The sequence below is a fragment of the Poecilia latipinna genome, unplaced genomic scaffold, assembly GCF_001443285.1.
Source record: "Poecilia latipinna isolate Pla-1442-1.1 unplaced genomic scaffold, P_latipinna-1.0 Scaffold963, whole genome shotgun sequence".
Lineage (NCBI taxonomy): Eukaryota > Metazoa > Chordata > Actinopteri > Cyprinodontiformes > Poeciliidae > Poecilia > Poecilia latipinna.
This window is the reverse complement of record NW_015113579.1, coordinates 109,947-132,162: the sequence shown is the minus strand read 5'-3', so window position 1 is coordinate 132,162 and position 22,216 is coordinate 109,947. Positions and strand designations below refer to the sequence as shown.

The following is a 22,216-nucleotide window of genomic DNA, read 5'->3' as shown; positions in this document are numbered from 1 at the left end:
TGTTTAGCCCAGTTAGCAGGTAAGTACATGAGTGTGATTGACAGCGCTAAGACCCTCCCCCTGGCTCTGATTGGTTGTTTTTGGTCGAGAGAGATGCATTTCTTCAGACAGCAACAGTAACACAAGGAGGAGGTGGAGGAGATCGACCTTTTCAAATATTAACTGTCCCATATTAAACTGTCACAACATGGTGACAAATGTGTAAAATAATATATTGTTATATTTACATACTGCAGCTTTAATGTATGGTCACAACATACAGCAGAGCCGGAGAACTGCATGAATGCCAATTGGCAGGCAGATGGCGATGTAGACCATTTAGTACTGATTGAAGACGCCACTGAGACAGAGTGCATGATGGGAAAATAAATGAGGGGCCATTAATCTACACGGTGTGTGTGAGTGTGTGTGTTTACATGTAAGCCAACGTGGCAGTGTTTGCTCATATCTGCGGTTTATGTGGAGTAATCAAACTAACAACCTGCCAAGCAAAGCTCAGCACTGATGTGATGTAACACAGAGGTCATAGTTCAGCAGCATTAATATTACAAATTAATCACAATCATTTTTCATTGTTTGACTGAGCCTTTTCTCAACTTGAACAGACCCTTCCCCCATCACTCATCTCCTCAAAACTATAAACTAAACTAACAACTTTCACTGAAATAAAGCAATCCTTATGCAGCCACCTCTTAAACAAAAAGGGAATTTAGTGCAGCAGCTCTAGTCCAAATAATATTTCAGGTTCTGGCAGTTCAAATGTCTCAAATTCAAAAATTGTGAAGGTAGGATTTGAGGAATCGTCACAAAATCACATAATGAAAGTTCTACTGAATGTGGGCAGCCATGGGTGAATCAAGATGGTGACCAACAGGGGCCAGTGCCCCTGAGGAGGTAATACTAAAATAGTTGTTTTTATGATGATATGTGCTGAGACAGACCGATAAGGGACCAATAACAAATTCCAGTTTTATTTTACTAATAAAATTAAGTTACATTCTTGCACTTTGAGTTTCAGGTGTATTTCCATCAGTTAGATCAGGAGTCTGCAACTTGCAGCTCTGTAGCCACAAGTGACTCTAAGGCCCTTGTCATATATTAAACAATCAAATATTGCCCAATTTTTTTGTTTAATTTCTAACTTTTATAAAAAAATATTCTACATATTTGTTGAAACTGTCACTGTGTTGTGACAGTATGTATGAGACAGATAATCCTCTGCCTTCTCCCAGCGCTAGCTAGAAACAACCAGTCAGTCAGTTAGTGCTGTCAATCACAATCTGTTGTAGGGCCTCTCATCCCCTCTTTCCCTCCTGCTCTGTGCTACGCTGCAGCTAGCCTAGCCTGTTGTGAATGTTCAAGCTAGTTAGCAAGGCTACTGATGACGGTGAATAAACAATTTTCCTGTAACGGTAAGTTGTTTCTCTGCCATTAGTATATTTAGCAGGAGATACATGAATTGACATTGCTAAGACCCTCCTCCTTGGCTCTGATTGGTTGTTTTTCTCATTGGTGCATTTCTTCTTGTTTATTGTTATCATAGCAACTCCTGGGCAACTGCCATGAAAGTTAGTTGCAGTTACCTACCAAGATGGCTGTCAGCTACAGAATTCCCAGAAGTGTGGCGTCATATGAGAAATATGTATTAGTAATCCATTAATTCTTTAAGAATTTCTGTAAAGTAGAATAAAATAGAATATAAATATTCTCTATTGGCCCACAGTGGGGGAATCCAGGTGTACAAGCAGCAAGTCAAAGGTAAACAGAAACATTCATGTTCAAACTATAGTAAAAAATAAATATCAACTTTGGCAAGACTCATGGTACAAGAGACGGGACTGAAAGTCTTGTCTAAGAGACTGAAGTATCACATTCACTGATGGGAGAGATCCCCATAGCAATGACAAGCTGTAAGGAAAATAAGTATGAATACAAAACCTGAAGTTAAAGAAAACTAACGTATCGGAGAAAACCAGGACTTTCCATGTATTTCATCCATCCACTTTCTGTACACCCTTGTCCCTAGTGGGGTCGGGTGGGTTGCTGGTGCCTCTCCAGCTAATGTTCAGGGCGAGAGGCGGGGTCACCCTGGACAGGTCGCCAGTCTGTCGCATTTTCATATATTTGTTAACTGAAAAGCTGTCAATATCTCCTGGCTGTGTATTGAGACCAGTTTTACACCCCAAAAACACTCGATTTTGCCTAAATGTTTTTATCCAATTTTTAGTACTAATGTACACTCAGAAATACAAAAACAATTTACAAGTAACTTTTCAGCAAGATATAGGAGCTTATTTATGTTAATAATTCCTTAATGTTGCCTTAAAACAAGCTCAATATCTTGCTTATAAGTCACCTGTAAGTTGGTTTTGTCCTATTTCAAGTGCACAAAGATATTTGCAATAGAAACCAAATAAAATTCTTGGTAAGATTTTGTGGTTTTTGCAGAACAATTTTTAAAAAGTGCTTTGTTATGAACATCTTTATATGCACACAGATGTGTAGCCAGCACACAGGCAGGGGATTCCCTGATTGCAAAGCTCCTGTTTGGTTTCTACAATTGCATTCATAAAATTTCTAAACACTCCACATTTGATCTGCTTTAGAAGAGAGACAGAAAGCAGTAAAAAGCCCATCCACTCTCCTGTAGGAGGGGTTAATCCATCCATCCAGCCATCCAGCCATCCATCCAGCAGGGTGATTTTTGATGGATGCCCAAATGTAGCACAGCTTAGTCCAACACTCATCTCTGACCGACCGAATCATCCTCTCCTCTCTCCGAAGCCACACACACTCAACAGATGGACCACTCTCATCACCTTTCAGTGCTGGTAAGCAGCCCCATCAATATGGAGGAGGGGTGAGCGAGAGGAGCGAGTCGGGGAGGGGGTGAACAAGCTTTTCAAGTTTCTGTCAGTTGAGCTGGAAGCTCTGGAGCGAGAGGAGTCAAGGAAAACAACGGAAATCTGCTTACGTTTCATCTCCTCGGATCGACATGTTGCTTTGATTTTTGGGAGCCATTTCATTTTTATTGTTCTATTTAAGAGCAGACTGCATTTGTTTCTTGTCAACAACTATGGAACAATAAAAGTTGGAGAAACCTGGTGGACTATGCAGAAATATGGCGGTTCTTCTCTTCATCTGTTACCAACTACAGAACACTGCTTGCTTAAAAGTCCTTCAAAGAAGGGATGAGTGAAACCTTGTGGGACTTTACTTCACACGCATTGAGTTGTTGACACTAAATGTTAGCAAGATTATTGCAAACTCTGCAGCAAAATCCTCCAAGACACCTGTGAAATTAGGCATTTTTTCTAAAAGATCCTTCAAAAAGATCACAGATTTCCAGTTGTTGACGCCGTCTTTGTTCCTTTTTACCCTTATAGACTGAGTCAGAATGAATATTTGGCTTCTTCTTTTGCTTGCACCCATCCTAAGATCGCAAGTGACTCCAAAATTACCAGCAGTATTGTCCGGGGAGATGGCCAACAGCTCTGATTTTTCCACAAACACCACAAGAAGTTCTGAGGAATCTCCCACAGAGCTTCCCGAGTTTGGTGAGGTCCCATCAGAGGCGCCCACCGAGGTGGAGGATGACTGGTCACCAGCAGAGACCTTTTTGTACACCGGAGACCCCTCCACTTTGAATAAGGCTCGTTGTTCGCGGGCGTACAGCACCAAGGCGCAGTCCGGATCTCTGCCGAGTAACTTCAACGCCCCACTCCAACCAGCTCAGGATGCGCTGGCTAACACCGCCAACTTTCTCAACATGGTGTTCCAGGCCAGCGACCTTCGTGAGAGTACAGTGGATGAGGATATGGAGTGGTACCACGCCCTAGTCCGTTCCCTTTTGGAGGCAGACTTGCTTATTCAGCGGGCTTTGCTCACCTTTGACGCTGACCCCTCTGCCCCGGTACCACAGCTGGTTCTTCGTGCGACTCGCAACCCAACTGGCAAACAGCAGGCCATCCTCCTTCAGGACATATCCAAGACCTGGGAGAGTCTCCACCCTCCATCTCCTGCCCCCGATGACAGCTGGTTTAGAAAACTGAAGTTCCCAGAGTCCGGCCAACCAACAGCTTCCCTGTCTAAGCGGGTTCTCCTCAATGACCTCACCACATTAGATACGCCAAAGTGGGGACAGGGTGACAGCTACGTGACCAACCGAACCGGGGTTCAGTATGCCAGCGCCCCGTTTCTGGACTGTAAGGACGGGTATTTTGAGCCTGGATGGATTCTCACCCTGTCTACCTCCTTCTATGGACTGAAGCCAGACCTGACACCAGAGTTCAGGTCAGTATCTCCTCACTCTCAACATTATGGGTGCTAACCTCAATAGTGAACACATCCCTTGTAAGAGGCCTGGTTTTTGTGATTTAAAAATGAGAATATGATAAACTGCTTCAAAAAGTTTTGATAAGATATATCTGATCCATTGCTTGTTAATACAAATAGCAACTCATCCAATCATAAGGTAGCAACTCTATGGATAGAGGCCAGAGTTGGGTAGTAACTAGTTACATTTATTCAATTACATTTACTTGAGTAACTTTTTGGGGAAAAAAATTAGTAATAGGAGTATTTCTATTAGACTGTACATTTTACTTTTAATTGAGTAAATTTACTATGAAGTATTTCTACTCTTACTTGAGTAAAATTGATAGATTCTCTACTCACTGAATGAAAAACTAACATGTTTCAACCAGAAACTCACCAGACACAGACACACACCTGCAATTTCTGATAAAGTTTTATAAGTTTTGTATCAACAGAAAGTGATTAAGATTTTTTTTCTCCTGGTTTTGTTATTTTTTGTCATTTATATGAATTATTGTCACTTTGGTTCTTAAAATACCAAAATTTCCACTTAACTTTATATTTCTGGTCCGTCTGATTATGTAGTTTTTAAATATTAAATGATTGATAATTTGATCAGTTTCTCGGTACTTTTGCCAAATACTTTTTGTGCTACTCTTACTTTAGTGCAATTTTTGGGTACTCTGTCCACCTCTGAGTAAGACACTTTTGGTGAAGACAGTTTAAAGAAGAAAGGGGATGTAAGTGACTTTGGTCTTAAATTGAGAAAATATGAAGTGATCAGCAGTTGTGTGAATTTGTTGGTGTAAAAGGCAATAGGAGAACAGACTGGCTTAAGATGACCTGTCAAATAGCCACTTGTTACAACTGAGGTAAGCAAAATATCTTCTCAGATTGTACATATTAAACCTTGTAGAAGAACAACAGAAGAAGGCCACACCTGGCTGCAATGCTATCAGACAAAAACAGGAAACTATAAGAGTGAATCCACACAGATTAACCAATATTGAATGGTGACATTGTGGAAAAATGTTTCCTTATTCAACGAGTTTCCATTTCAGCTCCATCATTCAAATGGTAGGGTCAGAGTTTGGTGTAAACAATATGAAATCATGGATCCGTCCTGTTTGTGTCAACAGTCCAGACTTTCTGTGGTGACGTAATGGTGCAGGGGTTTATTTTCTTGCCACTCTTGCAGTCACTCAATACCAATGTAAATACCACACCCTACCCAAGTATTGTTGCTGATCACTGGGATGTGGTGAAGATTCCCATCATGGATGTGCAGCTGATAAATCTGTAGCAACTCTAGAGGTGTTTCCATTACAAATGTGCGCAAATCTTTGTTTATATTCTATATGTCGAAAAAACATACTTTCACAAATGTGGTGTTTCCATTAAATAAGAAATTAAATTAAAATCACACATGAATAAGCTTGTTCACACAATAAACCATTAAAAACAGTGTCAATAACAGATGCAAACAGTTAAATATATTCATAATTGAGCCATGTCGTTAGTGCTCATCATCTCAGAGGAAACTTCGGCGTCTTATTCAGGCAGTTTGGGGAAATTGTAGTCTATGATTTTACTGAAGAGCAATGGATTCAACATATTGGAATGACACACAACTTTTTATAAACTGCAAATCTGCGAGAGCTCTGGTGGAGTCAGCTCCACACTGTCCAAAAAAAACCCAACCAAAAACAAACAATCATCCTCCAACCGCTTCCTGTTGTCTTGTTCTTCTTTGTTTTCGCCAGTAGTAAGATCCAGCTGTTGATCACATGACTTGAAAAAAGTATTTTGATATGGCTGAAAAACCACCACATCCTAGGTAAAACATTTTGTTTAATCAATTTTTTAATAATTATTTTTTAATTGCTGTATGTCCATTAAGCAAATTTATTATATGGTTAACAGTAACACAGCTTGTGTTATGCTATATGGACCAAAATCTCAGAGGAACATTTCTGACACCTACATGAATCTATGCCACAAAAAATTAAGGCCATTCTGAAGGCAAACAGAGTCCGTAAGTTATAAATTGTACCCAACAATGAAGCTGAAAAGAATCAAGTACTAAAAGCAGCTTAATGAAAATGTGTTAGTTTCAGGTTTCATGTAACCAGGCTATTGCTGCCAGATTTTACATTCCGCCCTTTACGGAAATAGTAAGCAAACTGTTTTTGCTTGCTTTTCTGACAGTAAAACCGGATAGTTTGTCTTAAAAAAATACATTTTAGGACAAGCAACAAACTAATAAATAAGAATAAATATATTTCTCATTAGTTTCTTTTATTTCTTGGGGAATGAGATGTTGCTTTCTGGAGGAACAATTAATTGGCATGGTTGAATCAAAAAAGCAGTTAAGAATTGATGACTGAAGCTGCATTGTTATCTTTAATCATATTGTTGGTCATGTTTTGTGTTTCAGAGGTGTTGTACGTGTGGATGTGAACATTCAGGACATTGACTTGGATCAGTGTGCAACAGGTGACAGCTGGTTTGCTCATACTCACCAGTGCAATCGCACCAGCATGGAGGTAAACAAAGGAGAAATTATCTCAACAAGACAGACAATTATTTTGTACTTTCTTTCTTTATGTTTTCGCATCCACCTGAATAATGTGCAGTTGCGCCACTGTGTCAAAGCCATGGGTCTGCTATGCATTGCCTACTAAAATGGTGTGGATCCCTTCCGGTTCAGACTTGTGAGAACTATATACTGATTTTTGTGCTGTGACTTGAATTTATTAAATTTTTACTATACTTAATGTTTTTTCCATTGATGGATATTGACTCTCATTGTGATTCACTGGATTCCCAAAGCCTTAGAAATAGTATAATTTCCACTTTATTTCCATTTATTCTTGAACTGCCTTAGCCTGGAGCAGTAAATAAATACAGTGTTAGGAAAGAGTTTATCTCAAAGACTCTTAGGGCCTTAACAATCACTTGAATAGATATACTGGGGTGACAAGAAAATAAACAGTTTCCTCTGTAAACAGAAAAACTCCCAACCCTGATTCTATCGTTTACTTTTATGATTAATTTCCTTTCAATTATGAATGCTTAAATACTGTTTTTTTAAAGTCATAGCTTAAGTTTTATCGTCTATCTTCTGCTCATACTTTATTAACAAATGCACTCATCTGTTGGCTGTTGGCCCAACCAGCCCTGTATCAGCTTCCTTCTCTCTGATAGGTTGACATCTATTTAAAAGTGGATGGGGTTGGTGGCGGGCAGCAGGATGATCTGATGGATTATAGCCATAATCTAGCACACTGACATACTTCCTCTTTCATAGAGGTCTAAGCCCAAGGGAAGAGCCCAAGGATTCGAAAAATCCTCTGACACCTCATGGCACCAGTTTCCCATCCTGATTCAGTCTTTGAGACTTCTATGTTACTGACTGGACAGGATATGGACTGTCCTGTTCTTCATCTCAATGCTTTTTTCAATGCCAAAATGCTGCTTATAATTTGAGAACTTCACCTGGTTTTGAAGGTTTAGCCTTGATATTTATAGAGGAATTACATCAAATGTGAAGAAACATCCCATAACATCCCATTCTTTTATGGATATACAGAAAGGAAACCCAGAAAAACCTTTTTTTATTCCTAAAGCAGCATGATCTTGATACTTGACACAATCCATTGATGTTTGAATTATCTAGCCCCTAACACTAAACCACTTGATACATTCTTGTTGGTTGTACAGGAGGCTCCACTTCTGCTTTTCAAAGTAATTGCACATCTGTTTGCAATTTCATGTGCCAGCGTAAACGTTGAGTTGGGGGACGTGCAGCAGCTTATTTGGATTTAAAGTGACAGAGACCCTAAAACAGCTCAAAGTAGGCAGAACTGAGAAGACTAAAATCTCATTATCTAAGAATGATTTTGTACAAAAAAATCTAACAAACATGTTTTGTGTAACCCATAGACTTATCCTAACCTCTTCAAGGAAGCATCATAGGTCACATTTAAATTGTATGATTTGGGTCAAATGTTTGCATACCCTTCAACAAGCTTCTCAAAATAGTTGTGGCCCATTTCTTCTCACTGCTGCTGAAACTGAGTTAGATTTGAAGGCCTTTTTGCTCACACACACTTTATTATTTTGTTGAGACTTTTGAGGGTTTTAAGTCACTTTCTAATATGTTGGTGATACAATTTTTTTCCCATTTATAAGGTCCATTTGTGCCCAATTTTATACTTTCTGGCAGGTATTGAGACATTGAATGTTGCCTCACATTTCAGCTGTAGTTTCATCAGACCACAGGACAATCAAGGCATTGGTCCCTGTCTACATTAATATATCTAATCTGGTTTTTTATGTTTCCATTGGAGTATTTGTTTCTTCTTTGCTGAGTGGCCTTTCAGCCCATGTTGGTACAGGACTGGTTTTACTGGTTGGCCCAGTAGGATGACTTCACAAAAGACAGACTCAGGCTTTCTATTTATTCTAATCTAAGGAGAAAGAAAATCAAGATGGTGGTTAACATCAGGCCAGCATCGTCTGCTCCTATACATAAAATAAAATAAACATAAACAAAGTCCAGAGCAATGATTCCCAATGAACAGCTGACATGACAGTTAACAGTTGCAGAACTAAACAAGGCTGATATGGATAATGGTTAAAAACATATACAAAACATGACAAAATTACACATGAAACCCTGCATATAACTAGATTTGTCTAAAATATGTGTTAAAATATAGCACTAAGAAAACACAGTTACAGATGGCAACAGAAGAAGGGGGAGGAGCCAGTCGTTACTGGTTTCTATGGTAACCTCCACCCAAGAGCAACGTGACTTAAGTCAGGAGAAAATGACTTGTTGACGAAACAAAACTAATTTGAAGAATTACTAAACTAATACAGGCAAACTTCACATCTGCAATCATGTTTTAAAAACACTAAAAGCTTATGTCACTCTGACTATTGTGACATTTAGATAATAGAAACAGTTTTGATGATATCAACTGACCCATAACAGGAGAGGTTTGGTCTGCTTTAATGTAAGACAGAGAGGATGCAATACTTATACTGTATATTTACACAGTGTATGTAATATATCCGGGTTTAACTGTATATACAACATAATCAAGCCAAAGGCTTTTGAGGTCAGAGCTAATGCTACGACTACAAACACTGTAGTAAACAATAAAATGGCTTTTTAGCAGACATGAAGTTGTAAAGCTTTGGTTATTTCTACTTAAACATGCCAGAGGGATAGATTTGAATGTAGATGTGGGCATGGAGAGAATCAAGATGACTGCTGCGTATAATCCATGCTACATTAATGGTCAACTAGTGCCATTAGGTCTTTGAGCATTCAATAAAGAGGCTGTGAGTTTGAATATCCCTGCAGTCAGTGTGTGTTTGTGTGTGTTTGTCTAGGCTGGAGAACAGGATTTCTCTAAAAAAAAGATAATACTCTCAGTTGAGGCATTATGTGTCCATTTAGCTTTTAGCTTAGATTAACACACACAGCATCTAAGCAAGTGTGTGTGTGAGTGTGTATTAGTGTCTGTGTCCTGACTGGCTAAATTGATGCTAGCATAAGAGAGAAGTAAAATGAGACTGAGTATCGTGACCCTGAGTTTAACCTTCATTCAGTCAGCTCCTGTTAGCTTCACTGTGCAGAATAATTGTGCTGCTGTCTCACATCCTCTTTATTTTTAACCAGAGGTACTCCAATGTCTATGCTTTTGTGTAGATCATGTGTCAAACTCATGGTCCGAGGGCCAAATTCTGCCCGCTTTAGCTTTTTAAGTGGTCCTCAAGAGTCTAGAGAACCTTTGAGATAGCAGTTATGTGTTTTATTTTAGCAATGAAATCAAAGGAGGTTTTATCTGTATTCTGCCTATTTAAATCAATGTGAAAAGATGTTCAGTATTATTTAAATTTAAGAAGTATTTATTGAATACAGAGATAGTTATTTGTTCATGTTTAAGGACATTTCAGGACATTTATTATCTTTTCTTGGCCCAAAATGAAATTAGCTGGTCACTCTTGGTTTAGATCAGGGGTGTCCAAAGTTGGTCCTGGAGGGCCGGCATCCTGCACGTTTTAGTTCTCTCCCTGGTTTAACGCACCTGGATCAAATGATGGCTCATTAGAGACCTAAGATGAACATTGACATGCTGAAAAGGTTGTTACTACAACCAGAGAGAGAACTAAAACGTGCAGGATGCCAGCCCTCGAGGACCGACTTTGGACACCCCTGGTTTAGATTATATTTTTGATTAATTATCAATAATCTTGTGGCAGACCACCAGGGGGCTCCACTCACAACTTGGCTACAGGATGTTTTGATTTAAAAAGTACATGGCTTTGTATTTTGAACAGTGGCACAGTGGTGCAAGTTGGTCTCACTGTTGCTTTGCAGCAGAAGGTTCTGGGTTCGATTCCCGGCCCAGGGTCTTTCTACATGGAGTTTGCATGTTCTCCCTGTGCATGTGTGGTTTCTGGTGCTACTGTTGTTTTCAGTTGGAGTTCAGTAAACAAGATGATCAATTCAAGCTCCTGTGTCATTAATCTAACTCCCCCATAATCTGACTTCATAGCTGTTGTATGTCCAGAAACTCTGCCTTCCAAAATCCATCAAATTATGTCAAGTTAATATTTTGAAGAGAAATGCAAACTAAACTATATATTTAAAGCTGCAGTATGTAACTTTTACAAAAATATGTTTTTTCCATGTCATCTTGTGACAGTTAATATGAGACAAATCATTTGTAAAATTACATAATTACAAATAGCGTCATATTTTCTTATTGAATCGGATGCAAAAACAGGTTAAAAATAGGCAAGAAGAAAAATATATCAACGCAGGGTCTTTGTATCTGGAACAATAAATAGATCTGCAACACAGTCAGGTCCACTGGATCAGATGGACTCTAGCTCCCAAACAAAATATGACAATCTTTCCTTTATTTTCTTAAGATGACCACAAACTCACACAGAATAACAAAATCAGACAACCTGTAAGTAAATGGCCTTAAAGAGTGAAAGCAGTGTCTCTCTTTCAGTGTGTGCCGGTTCCAGGCCGGGGCTTTCGATTCGGTCAGTACTGCTGCCGTTGCAAGGAGGGATACTACAACCCGGAAATCTCTCCTGAGGATTCAGGTAAGTCAACCAGGAAACCATCAACCAATTTCAAGATGAATATCAGAGAAGCTACAGCCTTTAGCGCTACACACACTCATGTCATTCTGTTATTTTTGTGTCGAAAAAATTATGGATATTAAAAATGGACAAAGATTTTTGTTCATGATTAGTCGGGGTTCACCCTGGACTGGTCAGCAATAATCAGGGTCACTAAGGAAAGTTTCTGGGAACTTCAAGTTAGTTACATTACATTCTGTTTTCCCTGACACACACATCACATTTTTACAGCCATTAGCCTCTAGACACATTGCAGCGTGACGTCACACACTGAAGATCCTGCCCCCAGCTTTCCTGCTGGAAGGCAAAAAACAGTTCACCAACGATGACTATCATTGGTTTTAGCTGTCAAGTTGTCAAAATATCACTCTAAAACTTAATTATATGCCTGATATGTAAAAGAAAAATGGATGGAGTGCTTTGCTATTAATTGTCAAGACTACAAAAACTTGTAAAAAAGTTTTCATTAAAAAAATAGCAAGAGGGAGGTCACTTATGGTAGCTTGAATATGACAGTCTTAGCATGTAGATATGCTGTGGGATTTGGTGAGTTCTGGGCAAGTTTAAATTAAGAGCTGTTTAAATTTGCTACCACTGCTGTGTACATAGTCGTAAAATAAATATCAACCCTGAAAACATAATACTGTAACGGACTGGATGTTCTGTTCTTTCTGTGGGAAATGTTTGCTGCTTCTTGGTGTTGGATCCTGATTCACTAGTGGAGCTGTTGTCAGTCAGTTGCTATGGGAACGACTCTGCATGTAGCCTCCTTGTTACCACTGTCACCATGTCGTGACAGTTTTCTGTCGGTAGCAGTGCATTTACTCAGACAGCAACATTAGCTCATGGAGGAGGTCGATATTTTCACAGATTATCTGTCACAACATGGTGACATTTTTAACCGATATTTAAAGATTTTTAAAATAAAAGCTACATACTGCAGCTTTAAACAGAAGACAAGAAAAACTATGTATCACTTGAAAAATGTGAAGAAAGAAAATATAAATTAGGTTTTAAGCAACATGATGGAAATTATGTGTGTGTGCATCTATCTCTTTCACATTTTTGATAATTTTCAGGACAGGTAGAAAAAAAGCTTTACAGACATGATTTCTTTCACCGGTGCATGTGAGAGCTGCAGGTTGCACATGGCTTCGCGTAGGTGGTGCAGATGCATACGTTTGTTTTGCAGATGGAGACCCTATAAATGGCAGCGAAAGCAGCGTTACGTGTTACCCGAACATGCCCATCTGTCTCCCATGCTGGCCCGGCTGTAAGAGCTGTCAGGACAGCACCCCCTGCTGGGTGCAGGAGGACAAGCTCCTCAGGGCCGGGGTGCTGGCCCTGCAGGGAGTCTTCATGTTCCTCGTCTTTGTCAGCATGCTGGTGTCATATCAGCACCGTCAAAACCGGGTAAGTCATGTCTTAGTGAATCAGGGCAAATTGTATGAATTTGTTGCACTGGCAGATTATAATTAGTACTTTTTCATCAACATCAAGGAATTATTGACTTAAAACAAGGTCCTATATGTTGCTGAAAAATTACTTGTAAGTAAATTTTGTCTTATTTCAAGTGTACTAAGATATTTATACCAGAACCTAGACAGAAGTACTTGGTGAGATTTTGTGTTTTTGCAGTGAATAATGCCATCATGTCTTTGTTTAATATGTCAAAGTTCATATTTTCCACAAATTGTTTATGGATTACTGGACATTTACTCTGTACATCAGAACAGCATGACTAAAACATGCAGGATAACATTAACAAATTACAGTAAAATAAAACATTTTGAAATGTATGAGAATATGCAGCAGCTAGTGAAGTAGATTGTAAGATTAAAACTAAAATACTCTGCCAAAATCCAAAATCTCACCAATTAGTTTTGTCTAGTTTCCTGAGTAAATTTTTTTGACTACAAAAGTAAGACAAAATTAACCTTTAAGCAACTTTTCAGTAAGATATAGGAGCTTGTTTTAAGTTGATAATTCATTAATATTGAGGAAAAGCTACTAGATTAATTAACTTATAACACGGGAAAATGTCTTGTTATACAAGTTTAACTAGTACTTTTTAAAATTAATAATAATTAATTATTTAGCTGAAAACTTACTTGCAAGTTTTGTCTCATTTCAGGTGTAAAATATTTGCACTAGGAATTAAACAAAAATACTCGGTAGGATTTTGTGTTTTAGCACTCTGGGCTTCATCTTTTCATTTTGTTTTCTGCCTCTTCCTCCGCTTCTTTGCCCTCAGAGGATCCGCGCCTCCAGCCTCCTGCTGCTGGAAACCATCCTGTTCGGCTCTCTGCTCCTTTACTTCCCGGTAATTACGATGTAAAGTTCCTCATGCAAAACACACCGTGTGCGTTTCTCAGCTCCAGTCATAGATGATTTCTTTGAGTTTGTGTTCATTTTGTAACATCTGCCATGCTCTTTTCGTTTATCTGCCTCTGCTGATGAGGGATTGTTCCTGCAGACTGAGACAGTGTGTGCAGAGCGGCACATTAACGGGAAGTGATTTAACGTGTCAACATGTTAATGGGCTGGCCGCTCTGCCCTTCTGAACTACTTACAGTCATTTCTAAAAATAACAAGTGATCAGCATTTAACAGCTAAGCAGCATTTGAGGTACAAACAGAGAAGCCACCATACAGAAATACTAAACATAAATTATTACACAAACTACTATAGCATTTTCGCTACGTTTTACTTGAGCAGAAATATGTTGAAGAAGTATTGCTACTTTTACTTGAGAATTTTTTTTTGTGGCTACGCTACTCACCTGAGATAACTAACTAAATAAATAAATAAAAATAATTTACATTTATGGAAACATTTGACTTACTTTGCTAACATATTGACCTCTGTAAGTAAGTTAAAGTGCAAACAGCCACTTCTACCCAGTTCCCTGAGGTAGCCGTACTTTGCTAACCTTTGATCAACACCTTTATGCTACATTACTTGTATCAGAGTTGAGTTTGTCTCCCCCTGCAGGTCTTCATTCTGTACTTCAAGCCCAGCACGTTCAGATGTATTCTTCTGCGCTGGGTCCGAATGCTTGGCTTCTCCGTTGTTTATGGCACGATCACGCTGAAAATGTACAGGTAAGGAATTAATATAACACCAGACAAACGTTATATCAACATTTAGCCAGCAGCCGGCTAATCTTCTGCTATAAACCACAGGGACTGGCTGCGTTTCCACTGATAGCGCAAATCCTTGCCGCTATTCTACTAATGTCGAAGAATCACAATCTCGGGTTTTCCATTAAGTAAGGAATTAAATTAAAATCACACATAAATAAGCTTATTCACTCGATAAGTCATTAAAAATAACTGTGGCGACAGATGTAAACATTTACATGACATATAATTCAGTCATGGCGCTAGTCCTCATCATCTCAGCCATCAGAGGAGATGTCGGCGTTTTATTCAGGCGTTGGAGCAACAAACCTCTTATCCTTGGGTGCGGCTACTATGCGTTTTGGAGAAACTTTAGTCGGTCATTTTACAGAAGAGCTTTGGATTCAACACGTTTGAATGACAGAATTTTTTATGAACTGTGTGATGCTGCGAGAGCTCTGGAGAAGCTAGCTGCACATGGTCCTAAAAAACAGAAACAAACCGTCATCCTCCATCCACTTCCTGTCGTCTTCTTCGCCGTTTTTGCCAGAAGTAACATCCGGCTGTTGATCGCTTGACTCGGATGTGACTTTATCTAAATTTAAAAAATAGAATGCCTTCCTTTAGGTACTTTCTCTACATCTTCAGGGGGATTTAAGTTGTTTTGCAGCTAGGAAACCTCTGATTTTTCTCACCTACTTTAACATTTAGCATCCAGCTAGCATTACCTGCCTCTTGGTAACAAGTAGAGGAAGCTGTGCAGTGCAACACTGACTACCTCTCTCCCTGACCAGGGTGCTGAAGGTGTTCCTCTCACGGACGGCCCAGAGAATGCCCTACATTTCCAGCCTCCACCTGCTGAGGATTCTGGGAGTGATGCTGATGACGGTCAGCTGGTTCCTGTGTGCATGGACCGTGGGTGTGCTCCAGAACCGAGACAGGAACATCCCCGTTTTTGTTACTGCTACAACGTCAGATGGCCAGGGATTCACCCTGTGCTACCTGGACCGCTGGGACTACATGATGGCTGTGGGTGAGTGTGGGCAGAAGACATGATTATTGATAAATACTATCAGACTATTTGCTTATTTATTTCAACTGCAATGAATACGAACTAAGCAGCCTACCAAAAATTTTATCTTTTGCGAGATACACCTTGTTGTTATCCAGTTGGAACACTTTTTGCTTTCACAAGACGTTGTTCCACCGCATCCCATTGAGATCAAGTAACGGTGGAGAGCAGAAAACAGTTTGCTGCAGATCTAGAAAATAGCAATCAGGCCTGAAAACCTGGCTGCAGTGATGGAGTCAGCAAACAAATATTTATAATTTACTAATCAAACACTCATTCGGTCCATTTTTTACTTCAGCTGAGCTCCTGTTCCTGTGCTGGGGCAGCTCCCTGTGGACCGCTGTCAGGCCGGTTCCCTCAGCCTTTCATGAGCCTCGCTACATGGGCATCGCCATCCACAACGAGCTCCTGCTCTCCTCCATGTTCCACCTGTTTCGGTAATGCAACCCTTTCAGGCTTTAATGTGTACTCTGAAGTACAAACTGGGCTGAGCGAGCGTTAATAATGTGCTTCCATCTTGCATTAGGTTCACCTTTCAGTCTCTGCATCCTGACTGGATGCTGCTGCTGTCCTTCATGCACACCCATGTCACCATCACAGTTACACTTACGCTGCTCCTCGTTCCAAAGGTATTTAACTTTTATATTAAATTTATGGCTTCGTAGTTTCTTAGGAAAGCAAAAGCTGCAATGTAACTTCAAAGATTTTGCTCCGAGATAATAAACATTAATTTATACTTAAACCAATCAATGATTTATTTATATAGCCTTTTACACACCAACAACATTGGTAAACAAAATACTTAAACATATTTTCTGTTTTTACAGAAAACATGGTAAAAACAAGGTAGATAAAAGAAGGTAAATAAAACCAGATGTTCCACTACATTTTTAGGTATTAAAAACTTGCCTGAATAAAAAAAATCTTGAGTTTTTATTTCAAATGGCCAAATTCATTTATAGATTAAAGATCTAGTGAAAGCTGACTCCAAAATGCTTTGTCAAACCAACATAAGTACTTTGGAACCGTAAATAAATATTGACTGACCAAAAGGAGCTGGTGCAAATAGAGAAGCTCAATAACTAGGATACAAAATGGGGAGCAAGACTGTTAAGAGCTTTAGGGATAATTAATAAAAGTTTAAAACCTTTTCTAAAATCGACGTGAAGCCGATTGTTTCCCCATCTGGAAGTGAGAGTTAAAAGTGTGACCATAGTTGGTGTAGATGATGAAACCCAGACTGAACTACTTTGGTGAGATGTTACATTTTAAATCCTTTTTGAAAGTGACCCCTACATTTTTTTACAGTCGCTGAATTTAGGAGTCAGAAATTCGAAGTCAGTGGTAGTAAAACCAGTTAAAATAAAACCAGTTCTGTTCTGACTTAGCCACATACAGTTAGGGACTTTTATACAAAACTCACATTTTGTTATTCTATTTGGGTTTCCACTGCTTCTTTAATATAGACAAACCAAATATTCAAGTTATCTCTATTCAGTACCAGTTTTTATTATATGTTACTCTTCCATGTACTTGTGCATCTTCTGTAGTTTTTTTACGAGTCTAAGGCCAGAAGAGAGGAGATAGCAGCAGAAGTGTATGAAGATGAAATGGATCTGCGACGTTCTGCCTCTTACCTGAACAACAGCTTTTGTTCTGCTTGGAGCGAGCGCAGTATGGACCCAGATGATTTTCAGGTAAAGTCTCATGTCCCCTCACACCAGGCTTTAAAACTACAGCATGCAGTTAAAATTAGATGTTTACCCCAAAAAGACATTTTTTAAGATCAGACAAAACTTATTTCATTTAGGGTTAGATAAGAGTATCTTCTTCTAATTCAAATAAGATTCATTAGAAGAATCCCTATGCAGGTGTTTCAAGCCAACACCTCAAACTCCTGGTACAGCCAAAGGAAATCAGGCAAGATACCAGGAAGAATTATTTCCAAATGCCTGAAGGTGCAATCTGTTCAAACAGTTGAATGCAAATATAAACAGCATGGGAAAGTACAGCCATATCAAATGAAAGGCTGCTCAGACAGGAAGAAGCCAGAAAACAGTTTGCAAATTAATTAATTAATTGTTTTTGGAGACACTTCCTATAGTCTCATTGAGACTAAACGTTCACACAGCAAGTCTTGAGACTCAAATTTGATTCTCCTAAAATCAGATTTTTTTTTTTACATCGTTTTTCATGCTACTAATTAAATGTTACCACATTCAGACTTTTGTGTGAACGGTTCAAAACCCGGATGCTCAAAAGAAGAACATAGAAGTTGTTGAGCAGTGCGATCCAACAGTGTTGTCAGAAGATCATAACAAGACTGAGGAAGCTAAGAAAAAAAGAAAGAACTGCAGGCTCCAGCCGTTGTTTACGCCCAGATTTACAGTGTCTCACTTCTTCTGGTGCAGAATTTTGACGCATGTCTCACATCATTGACATAAAAGCTGGAAAAATGCATCATGACCATTCTGACTGCAGACGTTGCGAAATCTATCAGATCTGATTGAGTACAACTTATGAAGTGGCACAAACCAAATCTTTTTGGGGAAAAAGTTGCATATGGGCAAACAAAATTGGATTTGGGTCAAATTTCCCTGCTGTGCGAACGTAATTTCAGACTGAAGGGGGTTAGGTAATATGAAATAGGGGGAAATTTGCAAGATGGAAATCAAAATCTGAAACAGCAACATTAGTTAGAGGTTAGTCATACAGTTTAAAAGGACAACATATGTTTGTGTTTTTATACCGTGCATGAAAATATTTGGTTTCAACTGTAATTTACCAAATGTAGAGGAAATATCAAGTGTAATGGGTGTAATGAAGGATTCACCTTTCCTTCATTACACCCCCAATGTTTTCTCCTGACATAAAAATAACATTTAGACTTTCCTCTGACTTGTTTCTTTCATTGTCTTTTCCTCTCTGTCGTTTCAACTTTCTGCTCAATCCCAACACCAATTTCCTGCTTTCTTCACATGAATCAGGATGAGCTTAAGAAGTTGTATGCCCAGTTAGAGGTCCACAAGGTGAAGAAGATGACAGCAAACAACCCTCATCTCTCAAAGAAGCGCAGTTCTCGATGTGCACTGGGAAGATCGCTTATCAAAAAAATAGCTGAGTTCCCAGAAACCGTAAGTCGGCAGTGCAGCCGTGAAGAGAGGGATGGATCCTTCCGCATTAGACGTGGGAGTCACTCTGATTCGTTTAGGATGGCACCAGATTCTGTAAGTATCAGTTACAGAAGTTCAATAAAATCCCATTCATCGTTTATATGCAAGTCCCAAAATGATCATCATTATGTGAGAGAGAGAGGCTCCTCATTCCGTGACTCTACGTTAAGGGCCAATTCTGTGAAGAGATCCTCCCAGCGATCTGAGACAGACTCCCTGGATATTCCACCTGGGGTGTGCAAGTCCGCCAGTGCTCTGAACTTGACAATTGATACCAATCTGCTGCATCCTGATCACACAAGGCTTCATAAATCCTGGAGCCTAAGCTCCTCTACCACCCATTCCATAGAGAACATCCCAAAGATATCTGGTGGAAGTGCAATGCAGTCAAAGCAGAGCATTTCCATTAGCGATCAGACGCGGAGTGCCCTCCAGTCTGAATCATTTGACAAGGCTGAGGTCTGTCCCTGGGAGGTGGAACCAGAACAATCAGGGGACAAGAACACAAAGCATGTTACATACGCAAGCTCAAAGGACAGTGAGGAAAAGGAGTTACCCTCCCCACAAGCACTTGTTTGCCCCTGGGACCATCTGCCGCCTGTTGAGAAGACTCCTTCCGTGGACAAAAACTCCCAAGCTGACAGCGTATCACCTAAAACCCCAGTAACTGTGTCTGCAAGTGCACCAGGTACACCAAGACCCAAGGTGACGAAGAATCAACGAGTCTTATCCTTCCGCACCCCCACTAATAAGTGGCTCTCTGTGAAATCTTTTATGTCATCTGTTGACAGTAGCAAGTTCAGTAAGGAGATACATTTAAACAGGGAGGATTCCCAAAAAAGCCAGGAGAGTGCCTCCACAACACCAGTGTCTGGATCATCCAGTAGGCGTCCAAGTATGGACAAGAAGTCACTGCAGAAATTTAGTATGTCAACAACAGATGGAAAGCCCAGCCTTGTGAAGCAGAATGCTGTCAGGTTGTCTTCTACGGATTCCTCTGATAGAAGCCCACGAAGGATTGTGATTGTAAGATCAACCATCTCCCCTGCTGATGCTGATGATCCTCAAAAAGAGGGCAGCCACGAACATGTGTTTCTATCAAGGCAGAGCAGCAAACGTAGCAGCATAAGTTCCTGGGAGACCATAAGCAGCTCAAGAACCCCTTCAACTCATCGAAGAGGCAGCAATCGAATCAGACCAACTGTCAATGCATCTTACACAGATGTTTGTCCTGGGGATGGAGCAAGTTCTGCACAACCAGGAGAAGGACCAAAGAAGCAGCAGAGCATCAAAGCAAACATCTGTTCGCAGGAATCCCAGGTGATGGAGCGCTCAAATGTTTGTCCATGGGAATCACAAGACCAAGGGACTTTGAGAGGACAACAGAAGACTCGGGTCGAAGCATGTCCTTGGGAATCACACGATATTCCAGTCACTCCGCACTCTATGACATCCAAAGATCCGCAGACTCAGTCTTTTAAAGTAGACGTTTGTCCCTGGGAGAATGTAGAAACTCCCCAAATTTCAATAAGACAAGACAGCGAATATGCAAATGTTTGTCCCTGGGAGGTTCAGGACAAGGATGAAAGTACATATGAAAACCTAAATCCTGCAAGAAACAAAGGTACGCTGATGGTACCTTTTCATCATGAAGTCATGAAATCTGCCATCTATCCCAGTTCATCCACAGAAGTTACAAAAGTTACCAAAGCCCCCAACACAACATCCCCTGCCCTGAATTCAAGTACAGAACTGTCCAAAGCAGCTGAAAGCTGTCCATGGGATTTCCCTGATCCACCTAATCCCATGGAAGATATTTGCCCATGGGAAACAGGAGACAAAGAACCTTCACACAAAGACTCTGCTTCGCAAATGACTGTGAACAAAGATGTGTGTCCCTGGGAAACTGGCCATCAAGACAAACCTGATGTATCTGAAAATGCTGAAGGGACAGATAGCAACAGGGTGAATGTTTGTCCATGGGAGACCGAGTCTTGTGAAAAAAAGGAAGTGTCCAAAACAGAGTCTCAAAGGCTGCAAAGCCCATCAAAAGTGTTAAGAAAGCAAGATAGTGGTAGGGCAGATGTCTGTCCATGGGAGACAGATGATCCAAAAATTCTCAAAAACAAGGACAATGCTTTGGCAGATGTTTGTCCATGGGACACAGAAGACGCTACAGTTACAAAAGGGCAAGATAGCAGAGAAAATGTGTGTCCATGGGAAAACGAAGAATCTATTGTCTTAAAAAAGCAGGACAGCATTAGAGAAAATGTGTGTCCATGGGAAACAGAAGACCCAAAAGTGCTGAAAAAGCAAGACAGCACACGGACAGATGTTTGCCCATGGGAGACAGAAGAAACTAAAGACAAAGACATTTGTCAATCCAGTAACAAAGAACAAGGAGACAACGTAAATGTTCCCACAACTGTTGCAGAAAATGTTCTGTCTACCAACAGTGACACAGATGTCACGGACAACCGGATTACTCTTGAAGATGAGACTCCAGGAGACATGGACACGGAGCAAACGGACGAGTCTAAAGCCAACTTGGCTTTGGGTCGGCGTGACGCTCTGTGTCCGTGGGACATCATGAGGAGCTCATCAGGCTCATTTACAGACAATACTACAGACATCTTTACATGGGAGCCTGAGAACATCCCAGAGGAGGATGAGGAAGATGATGCAGAGTGTGCCGCTGAGGCTCTCGTTTTCCCACCTGATTTGTGAAATCAAAAGGAAATAAACGCTTTCTGCTATTTGAGTTAGCAGGAGTTAGGGTCAACCCTAATATTGAACTATACACTGCAAAACACAATATTTTACCAAGTATTTTGGGTCTAGTTTCCAGTGCAAATATCAGTAAACTTGAAATAAGACAAACCTAACTTATAAGTATCTTATCAGCAAGATATAGGCACTTGTTTTAAGTCAATAATTCCTTAAATTTGATGGAAAGTACTAGTGCAACTGGAAGATTATTTCATTTGTAACAAGATTTTTCCCATAAGTGAATTAATTTGGCAGTGGAACTAGAACTTTTTCCATCAATATCAAGGAATTATTGACTTAAAACAAGATCCTTTATCTTGCTGAAAAGTTACTTATAAGTTAGTTTAGTCTTATTTCAAGTGTATTAAAATATTTGCACTAGAAACTAGACAAAAAAAATACTTGGTAAGATTTTGTCTTTACCATGTGAGTTGGGTTGTGAAATCTGTCATAGAGACTTAATTACTTATGATACATTTTTGCAAACAAGTTTTATTTTCTACTTTTGCGTCATATTACATCATATGTTGCTTCTGCAGGTAATTGCACGCCCATTGAATGGCAATAGCAGCTCCTGCTTCCACTCT

General features: G+C 39.8%; 1 protein-coding gene across 1 annotated transcript; it reads left to right on the top strand.

Moving 5' to 3' along the window:
• The first annotated feature begins 2,627 nt into the window (after window positions 1–2,627).
• Window positions 2,628–21,810, top strand: gpr179 (G protein-coupled receptor 179). The gene is made up of 11 exons (XM_015049872.1): window positions 2,628–4,293; window positions 6,755–6,863; window positions 11,358–11,454; window positions 12,686–12,906; window positions 13,748–13,816; window positions 14,488–14,597; window positions 15,410–15,648; window positions 15,986–16,124; window positions 16,214–16,316; window positions 17,238–17,384; window positions 18,675–21,810. Exons 1-11 carry the CDS (start codon window positions 3,398–3,400, stop codon window positions 21,585–21,587), a joined length of 5,043 nt encoding a protein of 1,680 aa, XP_014905358.1. The 5' UTR covers window positions 2,628–3,397; the 3' UTR covers window positions 21,588–21,810.
• The last annotated feature ends 406 nt before the right edge of the window (window positions 21,811–22,216 follow it).

Bases quoted from the DNA above. Each gene is read 5' to 3' on its own strand.
- gpr179 (XM_015049872.1), top strand. From the start codon at position 3,398: ATGAATATTTGGCTTCTTCTTTTGCTTGCACCCATCCTAAGATCGCAA. The intron at 13,817-14,487 runs GTAATTACGATG...CTCCCCCTGCAG, and splicing joins CTCTGCTCCTTTACTTCCCG to GTCTTCATTCTGTACTTCAA. The intron at 15,649-15,985 runs GTGAGTGTGGGC...TTTTTACTTCAG, and splicing joins GGACTACATGATGGCTGTGG to CTGAGCTCCTGTTCCTGTGC.